A 26,061-nucleotide genomic window follows, 5' to 3' on the forward strand; every position below is an offset into this window, starting at 1 on the left:
AGAAATGCCTTAATTCGTCATACAGTAAAGCGCAAAATAGTTCAAATCTTCACTTAGAATGTCCCCTGCTGAAAGGTTTCACAGAACAACAAAGCGGCGAATAATGCCGTTTTCTTTATTTGTGAGAATTCTTAATTTAGTAGGTTTGGTCTTTTAATTAATAAGCGTGCGAGTTTTTCAATCTTTGAAGCGTTCTATCATTGAGAGCTTGCTGAAGATAAAATTGCTCGTATTTATGTTATCTAAACGAAGAGTATAAAAAAAGACCTTGACCATTATGCCTAAAACAAAATCATCTACGTTCAATAAATCGAAAGTTTTCGGATTTGTTCATTTTGCTCTGTTTTAGAAAACATCACAAGCAAAATAGTTAACAAACAAACAAACAAAACAAAAAAAAAAAAAAAAAAATCATTTGCTTATTCTCTTTGCTTCTCCTTCCCCCTCTGTATTTCCTTCTATATTTAGTGCTATCATACGTAATCATGAATAATCTCGTTCTAATTTTCACAAGTTTTCATAAAATAATTTTGCCAATATGGAATGATAAAAAAACCCCTTATCATTAAAAAAAGTATTGCATGACTGTTTTGCTTCGTCATACTTTCTATGTTTTAAAATTTGACAGTTACTTTCGGTAAAGTTCGCCTAAAATGCTCCGTTGAAGCTGGAATAACAATGCGCATGCGCAAATGTTGTTCTTAATAAGCATACCATTTGATTATTAATTCAAGTTTACATCCGTTGTGTAAGGATTTATTATTCCAATATTTCGTCAAAAAAGCAGACCAGTTTTTGACGGCGTGGTCGAATCTTCTCTGTGTTGCTCATTATTGGCTCAAAGGTATTTCATTTTTGAATTACGTTTAGTTTTTGTATCTTATTTATTAATGCTTTCTTCAGAATTATGTATTGCATTCTTGAACAGAACAATAAAAATGGCTGAATTCAATACGCGTGATAAGCTTGTTAACATAACGATGACTATAGTTCAGTTTCATAATATTCATTATATATATTATTCTTATAATATTCTTACATATGAGCAGCGTGTAAACATCAGAATGAAGCATTAATTGCCCGCTTGTATTCCTTAGTATATATATGCATGAGAAACATATTTCCGAGGAAGTGTTAGAAACGAAACACTTTTTTGTATTAGAATTTCGTTTCATCTTTTTCAAGCTTTAGTAAGTTTGGTTTAACTCAAATATCGAATTATTATTTTTTTTTCTTTTCCCCTGCTTCAAAGCTATTTTATCCGCAATGATATTTTTTGTTGAGCTTAAGCAAGTTGCACTATATGTAATACTTTAGCATAAGATAGTAGTAGTATACGTGTTTAGAAGTATTCCAGATTATTTGTACTCCACAAACTACCATTCCATAAACTCAATGTAGAATATTTCTAACGGAATTACCGCTCCATTAGTGATTAGAAAGCTGATATTCGTTATGTTCCTTACTTTATGTATTATTATTTGCTAAGTTAAAAGTAAAATGTTTCAAATTTTTACGTGCAAAATTCGGTACAGTATTCAAGAGCAAATATACTGAATCATATCTTTTTCCAGCGTTTAATCTCGACGTAATTCCAAGACTTCTGAGAGGAAATTTAGAAAAGAGCAACAGAATTTGCTCATTTTGGTAGTTACTAATGCCACCTTGGTTAAAATAGCATTCGTAGCTGGCCCCTCGGAAATTTTTATTAACCATATTTTAGTTGCGTAACTGATTAAGATATACTCGTGAATATTTTACTGTTGAAAAATTTTACTATATCAGAACCATAAAATATGTTTGCTTTTTACCCTCCCCACCCGTAGTGTCGAGGTAATTTTCCTAAAATTTTGCGCCTTATTTTGAGAGACCTTTGAGAAAAATATATGTCTAAGTTTATTATTTAAGAAATGAAAGCCATTTTTTCCCCGAAGACATTGTAAGACCAGACATTCCGTAGAAAATTGCGTTAATTTTGATTTTACGCTTATGTCATAATGTATCATTGTTGTTGTTACATATGGCTTTATTGAAAGGATCAGTCCAAAGAGTGATAATGTATCATATTTATATAAAAAAAATTCAAAGTTTTGCATTTTTATTCATTTTAGTCGATGCACGAATAAAGACGAATCTTTTAACTTGTGATAAAAAGCATAATACCATGCAGTACCTGTCAATAAGATTGTGTTAAAAATGGTAGTTCCGTTTCCAAAGCTAGGATAATACAGGTACCATCTGGAATTCATTTTGTTTTCTTCCTTAAGAACTCCAGTTTACCCCATACCCTTTAAATGTTTTTTTTTTTTTTTTTTTTTTTTTTTTTTCTCCCAGTTTATACCACCTGTGAATTTTTTGTTACAGAGATGAAGATGCGTATTTTTTATTCGAATTTGATATTCATTGTGTAATATTAAAATAATACTGGTTTATTACGTTACTGTTACAGGTGCACTGCGGGAAAAAAAAAAAAGGACAGTTCTATATCGCCCGTTCTACTGGGCCAATTGACGAAATTCAAATTGCGTTTTTCATGTCTCGAAAGCGCGACTTAGGATATATATAGATTTATATATAGCAATATTCTAACATAGGTATTTTGATATGAAATCGGACTTTTTCTAAAATAACTTACCAATGTTTTTCTGTATTTCTATTCTACGACTTAAATTATGCCAGACTGCCAAGTTTTGTAAAAATCGCACGAGTAGTTTTTAAAAAATTAGCTCTCAAAATTTTAGCTCCTCAATGTTAATTGAATTTGGTATATATTTGTTAATATCTCTTTTTTATTAAACTTTTTTTTATTCTTCCTTTCACATTTCAAAATTAAGTTTTATTCCAAATAAAATTCACCCATTTTTTTTTTTTTATTTATTTTTAAAATTTCTATTTTTAAAAAAATTTTATTAATTTTCCGAAAGAAATTTTGTATTATAACCTATAAAATTTTTACCATCATCTTAAAGTAGATATATTTCTAAGCATACCTTAATTAATTAGAGTTTTTTATTCAAAATTTTTTAAGATATACACGAATTTACATATTTTCGCGTTTTGAAATTTAGCATCTTTTTTTTGAGCGATAATAACACCAAATGTGGTTTATGGATTTTGTTACAGTGAATTGTTATAGCTATTTTCAACCTTAAATTTCGAATAAATTTTTAAAGAGAATTAATTATATGAATTTTTTCTCTCAGTGATGCGTAATAAATATGTATTAATACTATATGAAAAACTACTTTTTTAATTATTGATGATATTATTGAAATTTTAAACTTTTTTTTAAATTTCTTCCTGCCTTTGTTTTTAATATAATATATGTAAGAGTGAATTTTTTTCTTTCGTGTTATCGTCTGCTACTTTAACTACATTTAAATTGAATTTTCTAAAACTGAGAAAGTCCGTTTGATGTTTATTTTCACAATGTTTTTAAGCAAACAGCACGTTGACAGTTTAGGTCATGTCCCAGCTTTAAAAAATATATATATAAATATAAATTTTTATGTTAATTCTCTTAGAAAGAATGTTTTAAGTAGTAATTTCCTCTCGTGTTGTAGATTATATAAAAAGCATGTTCTTTAATATAGAAATTATTAGGCTTAAAAACTCTAAATAATAGGATTTAGATTGTTTGCACTCGATACAAGAATCGAGTCATTCTGTGGTACAGGATAAGCGTTGCTGGAGTGGTTTATTTCTTTCTCATTTAACAAAAACATTTTACTTCAAATATTTATCCTTTCGACTTTGCTTTAAACTTTATTTATTGTTAAAATGTTCAGAAAATGAAAAGCTGTCTTCAGCTGAAGCGCATTTGATGCAACTAATATTTTAAGCAATTTGACAAAAATGCAAAATTTATGGAAGTGTAACAATCAAAAAATCTTAATTTTCTTGTATCAGCACTAAAAACAAATGTAGAAGGAAATTAGGGGGGGAAGCAAAAATTTAAAGGGGAATTTACTTCAAGGAAGTTGGGTGTTCAAAGAAAAAACACTTGGACGTGTACACCAGCAAAGAGCAGCAATTGACTTTGTGCTAACAGAAAAGATAAAAAACAATATCATTGCAGATTGAAGGGAAGTGCGACTGATTTTCGACTATATGGTTGTATAAATTTAAATTACGTCATAGAACATTATATCGTATCATAAACAGAGCATCCCATGATTTCTCAATCGAATTATTTGAAGATACAGGAATTTATCTAGTGACGTATATGGATATCGTCTAAAGACGTTTTCCCTCTTGATGAAACCAGTCTTTCCTTTCATCTCATGCCTTTAAGATGCCTAGGCTGTAGAAACTGATAAAGGCTGTGACCAAATCTGATGAACTGGATTGAATTGAATTGTTAAGTTACGGCAAAGCAGGGCTATCTGCCTAAAAGGAGAGATGCCTTCGTGAAGAACTTTCTAAGGGAAACCAGCTCGTATACACGTTACACATGAGAAAAAAAACGAAAACGCTTTTGCAACCAGCCCGTTCGTTGGGATTCGAGCCCCGGAGCGAACTACCAGTGTTCAGAGACTTTACCGCTCGGCCGTTTGTGGGCCCTTTTAAAATGGAAGGCGATAACTTTATTTAAAGTTATACTTGCAGAATGCCTGACGGAAAAGAACAAGCCATTAAGAAGAAAAAATAAATTTTTGCATAAAATTTAATATTTTTTTAATTAATTTTTTTAAATTTTATTATATTTGATTGAAATACGAATAACATTTTAAGAAATTAAATGTAAAATGATAACATTGTTTAAAGCAATGGGCACAATGATAAAACTGTTTAAAGCAATGTTTGCAAGGCCATCCTAAAATGTCAGATATACATCTCTTTTATTTATATATCTTTTCTGAACGGAACATTGAGAGGCGTGTGAACTGTGCTTTACTGTATTTTCTCTTTTAATGTATGCAGTTTTCGAACGCATCGTAGTCTGGGTCACAAATTATTCTTCCGAAAGAAACGCAATTCAAATAAATAAAATCAAATTCTGGATAATTCATATTAATAAATTTATTTAAAATACGCAGTTCGAATGAATGAATAGAAAATTTTAAAACAATTATCTAAAGGGCCCACCAGCGGCCGAGCGGTAAAGTCGCTGAACACTGGTAGTTCGGTCCGAGGCTCGAATCCCGCGAACGGGCTGGCTGCATGTGCGTTTTCGTGGTTTTCCCCATGTGTAACGTGTATACGAGCCAGTTTCCCTTAGAAAGTCCTCCACGAAGGCATCCCTCCCCTTAGGCAGATAGCCCTCGAGGCTTTGCCATAATCACACACACCAAACACCAATTATCTAAAGAGACAATGCAACACAAACAATTAAAATAAAAATCTAAAAATTTAAGAATTACCTAAATAATAACTATGACTAAAAAATATAGTAAAGAAAACTATTTGAAAAAAATAAACGATGCACCTTTTATTTAAACTACGCAGCTCGAATGAGTAAATAGAAATTTTTAAAACAGTTATTTGAAAGAAACTTAAACAATAAAAATGAAATTTGAAAAAGAAAGTATTATTTAAAATAATAACCATTGTAATTAAAAATTTAATATAAAGAACATTATTTGAAAGAAAGATCGAAGTAACTTTTTTCTGGTCGCGCACAATGTAAAAAGGGAAAGGAAAAAAGGTTTCCGTTAGCGCAAACTGAAAAAAAAAAAAAGAAAAAAAAAAGCGCCAAGATAAATTTTTGAATTTCTCCGTAAATTTCTCACCAAATGTTACAAAATTTAATAGTTAGGTATAATTTGAGTCGTAGAATCAAAATATGCAAAAAAATTGGCGTGTTATTTCAGAAAAAGTACGATTTTGTGTCAAAATACCTATGTTAGAGTAATGCTATATATAAATGTAATATATATCTTAAGTCGTGCTTTCGAGACATGAAAAACGCAGTTTGAATTTCGTCAATGGGCCCAGTAGAACGGGAGATATAGAACTGCCTCCCTACTTTTTTCTCCCGCAGTGTACGTTACTGCTTTGCTGTCTGAGTAAAGATACGAATTTATAATATGTCTTAAAATAACTATTTATCACAGTTGTTGTTAAGTGTTTTTTAATTGGAACTTTAATTACATTAAGAAAGACTGAGTTCTAATTTCACTAAGAAATGTAGTTTGCAATTCATAAATTTAAGTTTTATCTCTCATTTTGGCTTTGAGATGATTTACTACGTAGCCCGTTTACATGCAGCTTACAACTATTTTTGCTATTAAATCTAGGTGATGCGTACCAGCTCTGATAAACAGCAGTAAATAACATTATATTCATGAGCGTTCATTTCAATATAAAAAAGATTTTCCGGGGATAAAACAATCTTTCTTCAAAGAGATTTTTTTCTTATTTCACTGCTGATGATGAAAGGCAGTTAATTCTCCCAAAACCTATACGATGGTTTTTAATCTTTAGAGTATTGAAATCAACTCTCGTCTCGTTAAATATTCTTCTCAAATTTGTTATGCTTTGATGACTTATAAGTAAGCATATCTGAACACAATTTAATGTATGTAGTATACTAGGAATGAGAATAACTGCCATTATTATTAAGAACTTAAGAAAAACGTTCGCTTTTAATTATTGTCAATTTAAATTTCAATTTTACCTTGGACCTTTATTCCCTGTGTAATGTTTCTAGAGTAAGTTTATGACATCACATTTCTATTTTATATTGTTATATTAATCCTAGGATGATTTCTTCATTGCGCCCGCGAAAATTTAAGCATGTTACTCAGATTCAAGGCCAGTACCATTCTCTTCGCAGTTTATCATGTATGGGATGAAATTAAACTGCCTTATAGCAGTGATCTCAAACTCGCAACCCATGCAATTTTATGCTGCCCGCGAACACATTTCAGTTATGCATTTAATGCAAATTCGGTGCATTTAGCTTTGGAGATATTAAGGTACGGACGGAGCTTATATGCGAAACTGTTTAGCGATAATTTAATAAATTCGGATTTTCGTAGATATTGTTACTCAAAATAAATAATCCATCAATTAATCTATTTGTACGGATCACTGATTTGATTTACGTCAATGCGGCGAGGAAAAAAATGGTATCATAGAACTTTGAACTCTGGACAAACGTAACCTTCGACACCTATTTCTCGATAGAGCAAGAAGGTATCAAGAGTATTCCTCCCCCTCATTGGCGAAGCTTTCGTTCTTGACATACATGTTATTTGTTTTAGCTTTGTCTTAGTCAATGGATACTTGTTCGTCGGGCCACGTCACTAGGTTAATGTGGGAGAATTCCCCGCGTTGGTACAGTCAGTAAATTAATTTTGTCAGCATTCAGCTGGTGACACTTCAGTATTCTGAAATTTTTGAATTTTCCCTTTGTGTTGTTATTGCTTTGTAGAGTTCCTCACTTTGTAATTTTAAGTTACTGTTGGAAGTGAAGAATCTTAAGAACTGATAAACGAATAATCGCTTGAGTTCTTGTGACAAGAAACAACAAGATAGAAGGGTAAACTAACCCCTTATTATTCCAACTCCGTCTTGGAGTGTACTATAAAGCCCACACTTGGGCTTGAACTTAAGAGACTAAGAATTAAACTAAACTAAATCTTAACTAAAGAAATATAGCCGAAGCTATCAAAATTCTAACAGAGTTGGCCCCTTAACGTTAATAGACTGCGAAGCTATCAAGGGCCTAAAGTACGGGTGCGCGTGATAATAGCTTACGAGAGAGTAGCCTAAAAAGGCGAACGCGTGCAGCCAGAATACCTAGTATCTTTCTCACTAAGACCGAAGAACTTCGCGATTAAATACCGCTCTTCCTCATTATGTATTCAGACGTGATTCTAAAACTAGGTTCTGGCCGGCAATGGTAAGTTGAAGTTAAGAATCGATAGGAAAGGAACTTTACCTCAAAATTTAACTGTTAATAAAATTAACATAATCCTTACAAACAGATTTGTACTTATATTATCTGTTTAATCTTACTATCCGAGTTGTTAAATTGCTTAATAAACTAAATTTCACAATAAAAGGAACCGAGTGTGATGTTCTTCTGAGCAGACATTGAAATAGCAAATGAAACACTTGCTATTTCGTAGTCTGCACACTCATAAAAAGTAGTAAGTGAAATTCAAAATTTAGTTAAATTTTTTGGTGCTGTTTCTATTAAAAACGTTTTTAAATTTCGTTGAAAATTGTTAAACTAGCATGATTGCGGCTCGAATTTTAAAGAAATTTTAGTGATTTCCTGACATACAATTATTAAATTCAGGAATTTAAGACCCACCTCATTATTTGTGATTTCTAAATTTTTTAAAAATTCTTTCCCATATTTGAATAATTTTAATATTTGCCGATATTTCAAACGATTTATTTCTGAATTTAAATCACGTTACATGGCAAGAGCTGCAAAATAAAGAAATAATTAAAAAAAAAAAAAAACCCATGTATCCATGGCGTATAACATATCAAAATACTATCAGCTTAAATTAAAATCTTGATCTCTTGTAACGACGCTGGTAACATTGGCGATACCTGACTGGTTTTAATCACGACTACTTTTCATTTGTTATGTTCTTACTACAACCGCATCACTGGAAATTAAATTATTCGCATAATTTTCTGCTCTTGATTTTTGGGCGATAAAATTAGTAAAGGGGGCGAATACTCGAAGAAATACAGTTTTAATAGTAATGTTATATGCGTACGGTTTCGTAATCGATTGAATACACACAGAACCGATGATACCTTGATAAAATTTATTTTCCTAAAAGAAACACTTTACAGTTCTGGAACTTTCTACAAAAGTAGTCGACAACTCTTCTCAGTATGACAGAGCACAATCAGTAATTATCACTTCAAGCTACTAAGAACGTTAAACACAACCCAATGCAAAACGCATCTGAAGAGCGAAGCTTGCCTGGAAATCTCCATACTCCGAATTCAACTCTGAACTAAAAATTGAAACCTGATGCTCTCTCCGATCTTATATAGTTTTCCTCCGGACGCCGAGATATTTCTAATACCTTCGATTCTCGGAGTTGCTGAAAGTCATATACAGTTACAGTTACACATAGGAATCAAAGAATTGGAGTTATATAGAGATCGGAAAAAAAATGTCGCCAAGTTACACAACTTTTGGCGATTTATTGCAAAAACTGGCGACCTAAATTAGTCACCAAAACCATCAACCATTTACCCTCAATGCTAAATGGTCCTACCCCTGAAGTCTAATTTTCCGTCGGAGCTTCGTCTCTTGACGCATTTCATGTTACATTATGCAAGAAATACTACGATTTACATGTAATGTCACTAAAATTATTTATATATATCCAAAAGTCGTAACATTGTCCCCTTCCCAAGGACTGCAAGTTCCGGGCAGTTCAATCCTTTCACAGGAAGCCATACTTACAAGTAAAGAAAATCAGTGCAATTCTAAAATAATAATTTCAGTAAATAACATAGAACAAATTAAATACTAAATTAACTAATAAATGCATGAATTTACAAATTTATATAAACATAGAACCATGGTCTTAGTATGCTATTTATGTTATATACATTATACGGACAACGTGCTATGGCCATGGTAAGAGGCCAGCCTGTCGTAATGAACGACTTTAGGCTTAGAATTTGATGACTTACGAATCTGAACTACTATGTTGTTCAACCTGTTTAGGGCTGTATAAGGACCGTCTCAGGGTGACTATAGTTTAGAAGAAAGCCACTAGTCTAGTGCACAGCACTACGATAGCTAGTAAGAGCAGAGATAACTTCTGGTCCCAGGCCTGGAATTCATCAGCGAGAGGTTATTAAGGATGGTTCCGTTAAAACTCTCTAACCTGCCGTCTGACTGTGGATATAAAAGTGTCATTTAGGTTTTGTCTATGCCGAGTAGTTCCCAGAGTTCTTTAATTAGAGCCGAGATAAAATTCTTTGCTTCCTTGATCGGGATGTAACTAAGAGGGACTCCTCTACTACCGTGAAAGCCTCTTGATTAGGAATAGAATACGCTTCAGGCAACTTTGTAAAGTAATCAGTGACAACGAGGATATATTTTTGCCATCAGTAGTACGTGGCAAAGGTCCCAGCATGTCAAAGGCAACATGTTCGAAACTGTAACGTTGCAGATTTCCTAGACTGCGTTTCCTCCGTTCTTTCCAATCCGCACAGGCAACACAAGATTGGCACCACAGATTGGCACAGGCAACACAAGATTGGCATGTCAGTCCTTGATTTACTCCTATAAAAGCGCTCTCGAACTCTGTTCAAAATCTTCATTATTCCGAAGTGGCCTCCTGTCGAAATGCTGTGTAATTCTTTAAGAACCTCGGGATCTGGGATATTGAAAGTATCAGCTGCCATCGGAATGCCTTTCCGTCATCCGATTCGATTTTCCAGTACAACACGTCGTTTCGAATATCGGCAGGGTCTCAGAGAGCCCAATATTGTTTTGTCGTAAAACTATAGACCGAAATGTCCTGCCAGGTAGGTTTCTCAGTGTAAGACTCCATTGGGTCAATTATGGGTTTATAGTCGCCGTCTTGCAACTGATTTTTCGAGGCTTGTGCATCCCATGAGTCAGGATCAAATGATGCTGAAGTTGTAACTTGACGTACGACCGGATTAACCAGCTCATATTTCGCTTCGACCGTTGAACAATATCGGCAAGTTTCTGGGCAGAGTCTTCTAGACAGGGCTTCGGCGTTTCTGTGTGATGACTCTTTACGATGATAGATAGTTATGTCATATTCCTGGAGGCTGTACATGTGGCTATTTGGCCTTCGGGATTCCTGAAATTTAAGAGCTAAGTCAACGATGCAGGATCTGTGCGGAGCGGGAATTTTTTGTCTTTAAAGAGAATGGTGGAAACGTTTTACAGCTTTAACTATGGCGAGCAGCCCTTGTCTGGTGATAAAGTAATTCCTCTCCGGTTTAGATAGCCGCTAGCTTCAATAGGCTACGACACGTTCTCGACCGTTAATTTCTTGGGATACAACACCCCCGACACTCCTATTACTCGCATCTGTGTCAAGAATAAATGGTTTGTCAAGCTGAGGGTACGTCAGGATTAAAGCAGATATTAAAGCTTCCTCCAGTTTGTTAAATGCATCTTCGCTATCTTTGGATCACTAGCATTTTTGCTTGCTCTCTGTCGACTTATGAAGGGGTCTTGCAATGGAAGGTCCTTTCACAATATACTATAGCGCATGAAAATCCCCCAAAACTTCTCAGCTGACGGGCATTTTTGGGGTGTCTCCAGTCTTTAAATGCTGACACTTTCTCTGGATCTGTACACACAGCTTCAGTAGAGATAACATGTCCGTGGTAAGTCACTTCCCGTCTGAATAATTTACATTTAGCAGGATTTAACTTGCTTCCTTCAATATCTGAACCACCTTCCTAATATTTTCCAAATGTTCTTCAAAACTTTTCCCGACGATGATGATGTCATCCAAATGTAACAAACTTACTTTGCTAAAAGATCTCTCAGCACTGTCTCCATGAGGCGTTCGAATGTTGCCGGCGCATTACGTAATCCATACGATCCCACCCTGAACTAACAAAGCCTTGTCCGATAGTAAATGCTATCGTCTTTTGTTGGTCACCCGCGTGTTTCTCTACCTACCAATTTTCACTCTTTAAATCAAGCGTCAAAAACCACTTGCTACCAGGAAAAGTGTTCAGAAAGTCAGCAGTTCTAGGGAGAGAGTAGATGTCTTTTTTCGTGGCGTCGTTCAAGCGGAGGTAGTCATCGTAAAATATGGTTGAATAATCTTCTTTCTGACCAGAACGATAGGAGAAGTCCAAGATCTTGATGAAGGCTCGATAATGGTTCGCTTAACGCGGTTCATTGGAGTACATTCTGGAACTGCTTAGCAACTATTTTGCATTTCCTAATGACTTTCGCTTTATCCTTTTATAACTATCAGCGGGATGACTGCCCTCGATAGGTCTACGAGTGATGAGGCTAACAGTACTCCTTTCAGATGCTTACAGTTTTTAGAATATTCCTTTACGCCCTACCAAAAATTTCTCTTTTCAGCTATGGATACAGGGAAAAAAATTCGGTTCTTGCTGGTGCTGGGATATTGTTTTCAGCTATTCTCAAATGGACAGATTTAACTCCACCTTTAATTCAGAACATGGTTATCTCCTCAAAGGCAGAATGCAGTTCGTAATTTTTGAAGTCCAAGCAAAAATTTTATTTTCTTAGAAAGGCTAATCCGAGTACACAGGGATTTGTAATATTTTCCACGTATACGGTGTGCTAGTAGGCGTCACTTCCAAACGTGATGGTAACTTTTAACTTTCCATCGATGTAAATTTTAGCAACAGACACAGTCTGGAGGGTAACGCAGGTCGGCGATCAGATGAGTTTGCTTTCCAACTGTTGAGCTAAATCTATCCGGATGACGGTAACATTGGCTCCAGTATCCATGGTTATATTGCAAATACCTCCAATTGATCCTCTACAGCACTGCTTAATTCAAGACGTACATTTTTTGAGCTTCTGAATGCAAAACAATAAACTGCGGATAAAATACTATTTCCATCCTAAAGTTATATCAACAGAAAGCTCTCCATGAGAGGAATCGAACAATAAAAATTTGATACTGAACGTCTTCATGGTATGTGATTCGATTCAAAATTCAGGAAAACAGAGTATACTAAGCATTATAAATTTGCAATGGTTCTCTAGAGAAAATTTTCCTCTTTGATTTAATATATGATTCTTCCTATAAAATGAAGATTAATAAAAGTAATAAGGGAATTTATAATTAATTTACAGTAATGTTTTAAATTTGGTACTTTTAGAACACCGTGTTGATATATCAATTTCGTTTGTAACGTTATGCACATGAACTTTTATGTTGAAAATTTAGTTGTCAATTTTATATAAAATGTAAAAAAATAATTATAATAGAAATGCAGCGCAAAATTTTCTCTTTTGATATAAATTTTATTTAAAAATATTAAAATCTTACAGAAGTAATGACCTTCCTTTTGATATGGAAGATCTTAATAAGAACTTATACAAAACTGAGAAATTCTTAGAACTTCTTCAAACAAGAAAATGTGGATGGAGATATCTGTAAAAGATTTATTTCATGAAATTATAATTCTAAAAGACTTTCTCAAAGACACCGCTATACGAAGCATATCAAATACTAAAGAAGATGTAATCCGAGGATGCAGGGATCTGTCACATTTTCCACGTATACCGTGCGATGGTCCACGATCCACGTATTCCGCGTCACTTCCAAACGTGATGTTAACCTTTAACTTTCCATCGATGTCGATTTTAGCAACAGACGCAGTCTGGAGGTTAAGACAGTGCAGCGTTCGGATGAGTTTGTTTTCTAACTGTTGAGCTAAATCTTTCCGGATGACGGTAACATTGGCTCCAGTATCCATGGTTATATTGCACATATCTCTTAATAGTTCATCTACAGCACCGCTTAATTGAAGATGTGCATTTTTGAGGTTTTAAATTCAAAAAACTGATCTGCTGATAAAGTGAAATTTCCATACCAAGGGTTATATGAGCAGAAAGCTTTTCACGAGATGAATCGGACGATAAAAATTTCTAATTGACCAATCCTACCACTCGTGCAAAATCGTCGAGAAGCAAGACTAATCCTTGATACTGTTACGTATTTGCGTTGCTACCATACCAACATAATTCCACTAAGAAATGTAAAGAAACCGAGTGCAAGAATATCCGTGCAGACGATGCCCGCGCTTAAAAATGTTGTTTCAGTTATTCTGTAAATTTTGACTAATAAAGTTGTTTGTTCTTTCAAAATGGCGAGATTTCATTAAAACTTCAGTACAGACGTATAAAAGAATAAATATCTTATAGTCTTTTAAATTCCTTCCCTCCCGGAGAACTTTTCGAAGAGTTTTTCTTTCAATTTGTTGGAACTTTCACGAAAAGTTTTCAGTTTAAATACGTTGTTACGGATTTGGTATTTGAATGGCTAATGTTGGTGGAATTATAAATTGAATTGTTTTTCTCCCCGTGCGGTGCGGCGCGTGACGGATATTGAGAGAAAGCTAGGCCGGAAAATTTGAAATACGGGAGCACGTGCATTTGGCATTTAATAAATGGATCTCTTTTTATGATGTCGAGAAATTGCTGGAACAATCTCGTATGATCGATTTAAAAAAAAAAGCCTATAGGGGCCGGGGAGAGAATACCTCAGCTTAGTTTTGTTTAGAAAACTGCGGTTGTTTAGTGTAGCGATTTCGCGAATTAATTTTCTTTACGTTGCTCTGTTTTGAATTAAGTTCTGTTGAACGTTTTTAGTAGTTTAAAAGATAACTACTGTGGGATATGGTGCGAATATCTGAGGAAATTTAAGCATTTTGTTTTATTTGTTGTGATAATAATAAATTTTGTTCATTTTTCATCGGACATATGAACTCAATTCATAACGAACCCGTACGCACGCAACATCATCATTATTATTTTTTTTTTACAAGAGAAAGATGTTCAAGCATACCTATAACAAATACAATTAGATACCTGACCAAATGAATACAAGTGCTTTCAAAGAAGCATTTTAAATAACCATATACAATGTAATACTCTAATATTAAAAAATTTAAACTATGGAGTTTTAAACTTCCTAGAATGTATATTTTTAGTTGTGAGATGTTGTTGATGACAATGACTTAAACTGCCAGCATTTTGATGGTGCTTCTTTCTATGCGCAACTTCATAGTGAAGGGTTGTAAGATCAAAGCCCATCGTAATAGTCTAGGATTAGTCCCAGTGTTTTTATCCAACCATACAAGAGGATTACGATCAGTCTGAATGATGAACTTACGAGGTCCATCTAGATAGGATTTTAACTTTTATACAGCAAAGACAATGGCAGTACACTCCCTTTCGTACTGTACTTCTGTTCAGTAGGTGAAAACATTTTGATAAGAAATATTATTGGATGTTCTTCGCCTTTAGCATATATCTGTGATAATTCAATGCCAATACCAATATTCGAAACGTCGCATTGAACGATAAATGGCTGAAAAAGGTTCGGACTGTATAAGACTGGATTTTGTGTTAACCGTTTTTTGAGTTCATCAAAAGCGTTTTGGCAGTCATCAGTCCAATTTCTCGTTGATTTGCAATATTTTCCTTTTAAAAAATCTGTCAATGGTGCAGAAATCACAGAAAATTCAGAAATATACCTTCGATAATACCCCGCAAGTCCTAAAAATGACCGGACTTATGTTTTTGTGGTAGGTTTAGGGAAGTCCTTTATGTCTTGGATTTTTATTTCTCCTGATCTTCTTTGACCTTGTCCTATTACATGACCTAGATATTTGACGGCCGTATGAGCAAATTGGCATTTCGAAGGCTTAATATGCAGTTTAGAAATTTTTATCTTCTCCAAAATAATTTCTAAGTGCTTCAAATGTTCTTCCCAGGTTTGCGAGAATACTGCATCGTCAATATAGGGTATAGCAAATTCTTCATAGTTTCTTAATAACCCTGCCATCTTATGGACTTTTAGCCGTTTGGCTAAAATCATACGGCGCATTTTTTAGCGCGAAAGGTAACTTTAAGGGCTGAAATGTTTCAAAACTTGTCACAAAAGCAGCGTAACGCTGGGCTCGTTCAGTTAATGGGATCTGCCAGTAATTTGGAGTAAGATCTATAGCAGTCATATATCTGGCCAGATGACAATATTTCCACTAAACGTTCAATGGCGGATATTGTGTCCTAGTTGCCTTGTTCTTGCGACGGTAATCAATGCATGGCCTTGCCTGTTTTCCAGGAACTTCAACCAGTATGAGTGGAGAGGTAAAATCCGATTCACCTGGTTCTATTACTTTGAGTTTTATCATCTTTCCTACTTCAGTTTCTAAAATCTCGGTTTGTCTGGCATACATCCGATAAGGTTTTGTGCATATCGGTCTTTCTGCTTCTAATTCTATATCATGTTCAGTAAGGTCAGTACATCCTGGTTCATTAGAGATAATACAGGAATACTTGTATACCAACTGCTTTAAATCTTTTCGTTGGTCTTCAGATAATAGTGAATTTAACTGGATCTCTTACAAAACTTTAGACATTTCAGCATGTGCGCTACAATTTAGACTCGGTATTTCATCTTCATAGCCATTTATACTGTCTTCTAAACATAGCAAGTTTATATTTTCTGCTCGTTGAAAGTACGGTTCCAGCATATTAATGTGGTACACCTGAGTTTTATTTTTCTCGGGAAACTCGACTACATAATTTGTCTCTGATAATTGTTGAACTATTTTTTCAGGACCTACCCATTTAAATGATAGTTTTTTTTTGGCTTCGATGGAGCTAAAACTAGAACTAAGTCTCCTTGAAATTTACGTTCTACGGCTTTGTGATCATACCAGAGTTTTTGCCTTTCTTTGGCTTCTTCCCTATGCTGAACAGCGAGTTCTTGATAGTTCCTCATTCGATTCATAAGTTCAAAAATATAGTCCATTACTGTATTTTCTTCCTCTTCTTTACTAGATAATTTTTCATACAATAGCATAATTGGAGTTCTTAAGTTTCTGCCGTGAACTAATTCTGTGGGCGAGAGACCGGTACTGTCGTGAATAGTGGCTCGAAGAGCAAATAAAGCCTTAGGTTAGATTTTATCCCAGTCCGGACCAGATTCTAGACATAGGACTCGAAGAATGCTTTTTAAAGATCTATGCATCCTCTCTATAGTATTTTTTGTAGGTGGTAAACAGAACTTCGTACAGCTTTTATTCCGAATTTGTCTAGCAAATTCGATGTAAGCGCAGTCGTAAAAGATGTGGGTTGGTCGGTTTGGACCTCCTTTGGAAATCTCATTCGACTAAAATTTTGAAGGAAAACATCAATCGTGGTCGAACAAAGATTTCCTACAGGAACTGCATCCGGACATTTTGAAGACATGCAGATTGCAGTTACAAGATACTTGTTTCCTGAAGGTGTTACGGGCAGAGGCCCACAAGCGTCAACATTTATTTTTGAAAATATTTCTGTGATAATAGGGACAATTTTTAAATGTGCTTTCTTTTTATCTTGAGATTTTCCAATTCTTTGACATTTATCACAAGTTTTAACAAAACTCTCGATATCTGTCTCCGATATTTTTCAGGAACAATAATCAATAGTCTTTGTGTTCCATCACGATCTTCTTTTTTGAAAAAGAGCATTTGATCTTTCAACATATATCTCGTACTTTTAGAAGATTTTATTTTAGCTTCTTCATAAAGTGGCTTCAATTCGACGCTCTCCTTCTGTTCTTGTATAAATAGTTCTGGAGAGGCCATTATCAGATCTAATTCTGAACGTTCTATTTGAGGCAAACTTTCATTTTCAGTCAGTGTGTCTTTATCGTTTTGTTCAATTTCAGAATTTAACTCATCTGTTGGGACCAGATTTTCCGTGTCTTTTAGTCGTCGCTCTTGAGCACGAGTTTGTATGGCGTTTATCAGATGAATTTGAACTTCATCTAGTTTTGCTTCTTCAAATAATGGAGCGGTGTTGTTACCTAGAAGATACTTTCCTTGATCTAATGAATTTCTTAAGACTGCAGCTTTTGGTATTATATTACCAAGATCACATTCAAGCTCTACCTCAGCCAAAGGTAAGCACACTGGATGTTCTTCCAGAGGTGTTCCTATCTACACGGTCTCACCCGTATACATGGAAGGCTGAAAATACTTTTGGCAAATTAAATCCAAATTTTCACCGGTATCTCTAAGTATGGGCATTTTATAGCCATTTACTTTACCTAGGCTGGTATATGGAGCCATAATATCCTTAAAACTATTTTTGGAAAATTCATTTGAGGGTACAGTTTCTAAATTCTTGAGTTTATCACACTAAGGTCGAAGATGCGAGTAGGATCCGCATTCATAACAACGAGGTTATCTCCGTTTCTCAAATTCCGTTTTGTAGTACATAGTATATTCTGTCTTAATTATAGGCTTACGATTAAAATCTTTCGAGATTTCTTTAGGATTATGTCTGTTAACGATAACCACTTTGCATTTTGTTCACGTTTTGATGAATTTCTTGAAGTTTTACTATCCTCTGTCACATTTGCCACGTATAACGTGTGATAGTAGGCGTCACTTTCAAACGTGATATGTTAACCTGTAACTTTCCATCAATGTCGATTTGCAGTCTGGAAGTTAAGACAGTGCAGCGTCCGGATAAGTTTGTTTTCTAACTGTTGAGCTAAATCTTTCCGGATGACGGTAACATTGGCTCCATTATGCATGGATATATTGCACATATCTCCAATAGTTCATTTACAGGACCGCTTAATTGAAGACGTACATTTTTGAGGTCCTAAATCCAAAAAAAAAAAAAAAAAAAAAAAACTAATCTGCGGATAAAGTAAAATTTCCAATCCAAGGGTTGCATGAGCAGAAAGCCCTTCACCAGAGGATTCGGATGATAAAAAATTTTAAGTGACCAATTCTACCACACGTGCGAAATCGTCGAGATGCAAGACCAATTCTTGATACTGAATGTCTTCAAGGTATGTGACTTCGATTTAAATCTCAAGGAAATAGTGTTTACTATAAATTTGCAGTGATTGTGTAGAGAAAATTTTCTTCTTTCATTTAATATAAGATTCTCCTATAAACCTACTGGGTGTCTCAAAAATGACTGATGGATTTTGTAAGTCAATAAAAAGAATGAATGCGATAGATATGTATCGTTTGCAGCTTTATGCTTAGGAAATCAGGGAATTTTATCCCACCAAATTTAAAATTTAGTTACCATTTTCACCCACAGGTGGCGCTGAAAACTATGAAAAAATAAAAACCGGTACGAAAATTTTGCAAGGACTGTTGCAAAAAACTAAACAAAGACATTTTGAATAATACCCCTACTTGCTGCAACAACGTGGCGCAGTCTCAGGCAAAAATTTCCAGACATCCCTTCCAAACATATAACTTGGAATTATCTCACATGCAGTACAGATGTGCTGCTTCACCTCCGCAATTTTTTGTAGAGTTTGGCGGTATACCACATCTTTCAGGTACCCCCAAAGAAAAAAGTCGCAGGGCGTCATGTCTGGTGCATACCTGCCAACGAATTTTTCGTAATTTTTACGAAAATGCGTTTGTCTTTACGATTTTACGATCGTAATCCATTCTTTTACGATTTTTTTTTTCCTTTTTCAAGTGTTTTTAGTGATTTTTGTCGAAATTCTAGAATTTTTCGCCAATTCAGCGATTTTCGCCAGTTGCATCGTGTTTTACCGCCAACTACCGACTACTTCGAATCCAGTAACCTGCGGTTTCTCCTAACTCGCCGATTAACCAGCCAATCCAATGCGCTGAACTTGTTTCTCCGACTATTTTCTTTGTGAACGCCAGATTATTTTTTTCGCGTTCGCTTCAGCAGCAAGGGAATTACTCAGCTCGGACTCAGCGAGCGTGGATTGTCGCATTCTGTTTCTGACTCCAAGATTGCTCAGAAATATGCTTGTGCTCGCACGAAAACATCTTCTATTGTGAACGAAATTGCTTGCGATGCACAAAGTAAAACGATAGCTGCACTCCAGAATTCAGCATTTTCGGTGTCTATCGATGGCAGCAACGACAGCGATTGGAAGCTTTACCCCATCGTTGTCACATATTTCTAATGAAATGAAAACTCATCTTTTGCGTCTTCCATTGTTAAATGGAAACGCTACGGGGGAAAATATTGCCTCCGTGGTAATTAATGAGTTGAAACAACTTAACATCCCAATATCAAACTGCATTTCATTTGGTGCCATAATGATGCTTTAGATGAACTACAGAACCAATTTTCTGCTGCACAGTTTGAAGACTTTGCCAGACTTGATGTCCTCGTTGGTGCCTTGAAAAGAATAAAAGAGCTGATGGAACACCAAAATATGATAGACTAGCAAGAGTTTTATGTGCTATTCTCGTAATTCCACACAGTAATGCTGAGTGCGAGAGAGTCTTCAGTGCTGTGAAGAAAAACAAAACTATGTTTCGTTCATCAATTTCACCAAAAACTCTAGAAAACATTTTAATTGCTAAATGTTATGAGGAAACTAATTGTTATGACAGGAAATTTTCCAAAGAATTTTTGGCTAAAGCCAAAAAAATGCACTCTTAAATTCATTGCAATAATTTTTTTGTGTAACATTAAGTTCTTGTTTTATGTTTCCTAATAAATTTTTTAGTTACTACTTAATTGAGATTTACTAATGTAAGTACAATTTTCTTTTTTCTATTTGTATAAATTGTTATTTTTTTAATATCAAAGCATGATATTAATTCTTCATGTTCTTCTGAATTTTGGAGAAATCTTCTGAATTTTTATCTTTAGAGGTTGGCAGGTATGCTGGTGAATAAGGAGGCCATGCCATGCCACTTCCTGTATGCATGTCGTAATCCAAGGCAATTACCCGTTCACTGAAATGTTCGTTCAAGAAATCAAATACTGCAGACGTCCGATGTGGACGAGCACCATCTTGCATGAACCAGGAGGCATTAGAACGGTTCTCCAAAGCAGTATTAATCCCCACAAATTCTTCCAGAATCCCAAGATATTGTACAGCATTTATCGGTTGCTCTCGAAACAATGGCCCTATTATTCCTTTGTAGCAAACCGCTGCCCATGCCATTATTTTTGGTGAATGTGGGGATGAAGGTTCAGCAATATGAGGATTTTCGCTTTCCCAAATTCGCGAGTTCTACTTGTTGACATAGCCATCGAGGTGAAAATACGCTTCATCTGAGAACCATATGTTGCCAACATCGAGTTCACCGTCATCCACAAGTTGCAGCATGGCGTTTGCGAAATTATAGCGTGCATTAATGGCATTTGGACTGAGGGGTTGGTGAGTCTGGATTTTGTACGGGAACATGTGAAAGCTGTCGTGCATGAGACGGTGAGCGTACGGAAGTCCGGGCCGCTGTTGGATAACCTGCTGTAAGTCTTCAGCATTCGATTCTGTAACTGCAAGGCGTAGCCGGCTGACATTTCCAATACGGTCCTCATTCACACTCCCCGTTCCCTCGAATTTTTGAAATAGAGTCCTTATCGCATTGTCTGACGGTCCTGCTCTCACATGAAATTTTCTTTGGAAACTGTGCCTCGTTTGAACAAAACTGTGTTCCAGGCGGTGGAACTCTAACACAATAAATACCCGCTGGAAAAAACCATTTTGGTAGAGCGGACTTGCAATTTCAACAGCACACGCTATCAGCTTGACGACGAACTACGGAATGGGGAGCTGAAATACTTCGTTTTAACTATACCTGTTACAGATCGCCTGCAGCGCCACCTGTGGGTGAAAATGTTAACTAAATTCGAAATTTGGTGGGATAAAATTCCCTGATTTCCTAAGCATAAGACTGCAAACGATACATATCTATCGCATTCCGTCCTTTTTTTTTTTTTTTTTTTTATTGATTTACAAAATCCATCAGTCATTTTTGGGACTCCCGATATATTCCCACGTACCGTATTTCTTTTCTTTTTAAATAAAAATTGGTGTCACCCTTCTATCCCAACGACTACCATCAGATATTTATTCTTTTATTCGTCTGTAATGAAGTTTTAAAGAAATCTCGCCATTCTGAATGAACAACCAAATTTATTAGTCAAAACTTACAGAATAACTGAAAAAAACATTTTTAAGCGCGCGCAACACCTGCATGGATATTCTTACGCGCGATTTCTTTATATTTCTTAGTGGAATTATGTTGGTAGTGTAGCAATGCAAATACGTTACAATACTGAACGTCTTCAAGGTATGTGACTTCCATTAAAATTTCAAGGAAATAGTGTTTACTAACCATTATAAATTTGTAATAATAATGGTTAAATTAAATAATAGATAGATATAAAAAATGCATAAGAAAAAATTGTAAAGTGAGTTTAAATTAATTAATTATGGCAAAGCAAACACAAAATATTTGGATGAGAGATGCCTTTGTGGAAAATATGAATTCAAATAAATTTAAAAAGAAATTTTATAAGAGTTGGAATATCAAACAAATGTTCATTAGGAAATAAATGTGAAATAAGGTTAAGTAAATTGATTATTAACTGTTACAGTAACCTACAGTATTAACATCAACACGTCAACAAAGAACAATGTCTATTTTAAAGAAAGAACAAAGTCTGTGTCCGCATAAGCTTTTAAGTCCCGAGTAAATAAATTCCGCATTTCTGGATTCATCCAAATAACAAATCAGTAATTCTTATTGCAAACAGTACTGAATATTTATGTATACTTTTGGACTATGAATATTTCTAAACATTTATTTTTTGTATATGCTAGAAAGAACACACACACACACAATTCGCAGCAATTGATAATGCACGTCTGAAGTCTACATTCGTCGCCAATCGACGAAGGTTGCCGTGTTGAAAAAACGAGTATTGGGCATGCGTGAAGCGTAAGCCCCGCAGAACGAAGACGCTACTCTCTGAATGGCACGGCAACCTTATGCAATTTCTTCAGAAATGGGCCCAACACCCTTACTGAGGTCCTTTTTTGCCATAAAGAACACAGGCTTCAAGATGCTGGAACAGCCATGGGAAGATCTTTTCTTTTTAGTGAATAATGGCGAACTGGCATAAAAGTGCCAACATTATTATTGTGATGAACGTCGGAGTGGTGGTACATAACAATTCCACCTTTTTTTGCTGTGAAGTAAGAAATTAAATTCAGCGGGTGTAAATTTGTGACAGACTTACCAGTCACGAAGTTTTTATTTTTTTTGCGAGGGGTGGGGGAGCAGCAGAGTGTCATTACATCTTTTTTTAATTAGTTTTTTTTTCATGAATCCTAAAATTATAATTAAAGTTTCAACCATATTAAAGCCAACGATATCTGGTGAATTAGGTTCGCTTATCTGGTGATTAGGTTCGCCTCTGGAAATTTCCTGAATCCCATATAGCCCCATGAGATCCTGCTTACATGTCTCAAAATTTGTTCCTAGAATAGGCAAACATCTGTAATATATATATATATATCTTAATATAATTATATGAATATTTACATCATATCATATGAATTTATAAATATAATACGTTTTTATAAATGTATTACACACACACACATATATGTATATATGTTATATGAATATTTTTGTAATTTATATTAATATTTGGGTTTCTTTGCTTGTATTTTGGTTTTCACATATTTTTTATTATTGCATATTTTTTTAATTATTTATTTAATGAAGTCTTAAACAACTGTGTGTATTTAATATCACTTTTTTTATTAAATCATTGATAGGTAGCTACTTTTTGTATTTGTGTGTGCTTAATGCAGGTACTGATCTGTAAATTTCTCAGTTTTGAAATGAATTTTAAGTTGACGCGGAAATAATAAAATAACTTAAGAACAGGAGATTTAAATTAAAGATTCCTATCACGGCCTAGCGTCATCTGGAGTTATTTCGTTAGCTTGACAATATTCTGAAATTTCCAGAAAGCATCTTTTCGAGAATCATGGAATAATTCTTTAGAATGTTCCGGTATTGCCTTCTCTTCACGCAAGGGCAAAAATAGAAAGCTGCATTATAGGCTTAGTCAGTTCAGAATTCAAACTAAATGGGGGTTAGACTGGTGTACTATTGAGCTTATTGCTGTATGTCTTTATTCTTTGCTTTATGAAATTTTTATAAACTGTGATATTCACTCCGTTTTAAAAGAATTCAGCTTACAATTTACTCCTTCTGTTCTATTAGGCTGTTTCTCCAGTATATAAAAGTTGTTATCGCCTAAAGTAGAAATAAAGTTTATATTTTCCTTCTTTCGTTTGGCTTAATTATTTAAAGAGATCTCGACTAACTCATAACACTGAACCCAATTGATTTTCATATTTGATGTATTATTATCGACTAAAACTAAAATCTAGTGGAACTTGTGCTTAATTTTCTATCTAAATAAGGTTATAGTAATATTATAAGGCATTTCTCCTACCTTCTTAGCATGCCTTCGTGGTGTAGTGGTCAGCACGCTCGATGCGTATTCGAGAGGTCCGTGGTTCGATTCCCGGCGAGAGCGTTGCTCATTTTTCACATCCCACCTGCTTCAAAAATACCTAATGTCTCTAGAATATGTATTAATATGTATTACATCAATAATCCATTAAATTAATTCATCACGACGATTGAAGTGATATATAGAATAAACTCATTTGAATTTACAATCTGATATTTCGTAACCTTTAATTGGAATTTGAAATATTAATAAGAAGATGTATATAGCATGCAGTACGTGTATTAATACTTGAATATTTTATTAATGGAGATATACACATAATTGGGAACTTTTACATAGCCACTTTTAATACGTCTGAAAACTTTAATAGGCATAGAAACAACTATTCGATAAAAATGAATATTACATTTCAATCAGCAATAATATTAATGTCAGATACTCAGAAGCTATTGACTGAGCACTCTAAATGATAAGCAACATTAGTATTGTTGCTAATTAATTACAAATGTGAAGCAATTCTCTTTGAATGCTAAATAATTTTTATTTACATTTTCTCTTTTATTATAGGTCTTTGGTAGTGCTTTATTGTGCTAAAGAAATATGGATGATATACATTTACTGCGTAGTGAAGAAGAGGAAGCCCTCTTTGATGAAATGGATAACGAGAGTGAAATCTTTAGACTTATAGAGAACACTGTAATATGGACATTAGAAAAAGTCTGTCATCACAACTGGTTGCCTATGTCAGTTTATAGAAGACCAGGAGACCCGATTTTCAGTGAAACTATTGGAGCTGCCATAGTGCAAGTAGCAGCACAAATACCTTTCTCGAGAATAGGTGAAAGCTTTCTCGGTAGCTTTTACAATTCTAAAGAAAGACCTACTATTGCTGTGTGGAACTACATCGAGTCATCTGCACGTGCCTGGTTTGCGGAACAAGGTTTTAACTGGATTTCTTTACTAATGTATTTGGGCGGTATATGCCACTTGGTTATGTTTCTGGCTGCAAAAAGAAGTTTTTTAAATATAGATGACATAGTTCTGTCTGTTACAGCATTCCTTGAGGATCATTTTGCTTTTGATTTTGAAGAGTTAGGTGGATGGAAAGCATTCGAGAAAGAGTGCAACATTTGGCTGTCCAGATTTAGTAGTGCTGTGTTTAAAAAAAGGATGAGAACAAGGCCTAAACCCAGGTCTATTTTTTATTTGCCTAGTGAGACCAGCAGCTTTGATGAAGGTAGACTGGAAAGTCACTTATCAGGTGGAGATATGGCTCGAATTCTCAGTGACATGAATGAAGAATTAAACAACTTTCAAGTTTGAAAGCCATTGTATGATGTCTCTTTCGGCCATCTGTAGCAAAAGGCCGCCTTAAGGACGTTTAATAAAGCTGTAATCTCATAACCGTGACTAATAAAATTAGGTGTTAATTTCATTTGTTCAGTTATTTCGCTTATTATTAATCTTAAATTTCAGGAAATTTAAGACATACCTATTTTATGCATGATTCTTACAATTTATATATACTCGTACATTTATGCATTTAATTTTGAAATATACAGTGGAAGGTAACATTTCATCCTTACTGCAGCTTCAAAGTTATCACAGTTAATGCAAACAAGAAAATAACTTTTAAAAAAATGACTTAAAAAAAAATCTGAAAGCTTTGATATTTTAAATTAGGACCAAAGGTGCGCTTTTTCGTGTTTTGTGTGTTACCTTATTAAATATTATGTTCTTCACAATTAGTTCAATTTAACAGCAATATCGCAAAATAATTTTAAAATGAGCATATTTTTTTTTTTTTTTTCGATAAACAGTCTCGCATGATAGAGATAATTTTTTTTTCCGTCATTTCGTACAGTGTTTCCATTGCTCGCTTTGAAATCGTTGAGTCCTTAAATCACAAATTCGTTAAAGTGTTACAAAATGTGAGAGCGATAATAAGACAAATTCCAAATTAGGGCTCCCAAATGCCCATATGAACCGAAAGCTCGTCCAAGAGACGAATCGGACGATAAAAATTTCTAAGTTATAGGTCCTACCACTCGTGCGAAATCGTCGAGAAACAAGATCAGTTCTTCATACTGAACGTCTTCAAGGTATGT

At 34.6% G+C, this 26,061-nt stretch overlaps 1 protein-coding gene across 1 annotated transcript; it reads left to right on the forward strand.

Moving 5' to 3' along the window:
* Positions 1 to 703: 703 nt before the first annotated feature.
* Positions 704 to 25,388, forward strand: LOC118186189 (uncharacterized). Its single transcript, XM_035356261.2, has 2 exons — positions 704 to 844; positions 24,521 to 25,388. The coding sequence occupies exon 2, from the start codon at positions 24,554 to 24,556 to the stop codon at positions 25,274 to 25,276; it is 723 nt and encodes a 240-aa protein (XP_035212152.2). The 5' UTR covers positions 704 to 844; positions 24,521 to 24,553; the 3' UTR covers positions 25,277 to 25,388.
* Positions 25,389 to 26,061: the final 673 nt, after the last annotated feature.

Source organism: Stegodyphus dumicola, chromosome X2, assembly GCF_044657685.1.
Source record: "Stegodyphus dumicola isolate Sdum_Otavi_A_Nest chromosome X2, ASM4465768v1".
Classification (NCBI taxonomy): Eukaryota; Metazoa; Arthropoda; class Arachnida; order Araneae; family Eresidae; genus Stegodyphus; species Stegodyphus dumicola.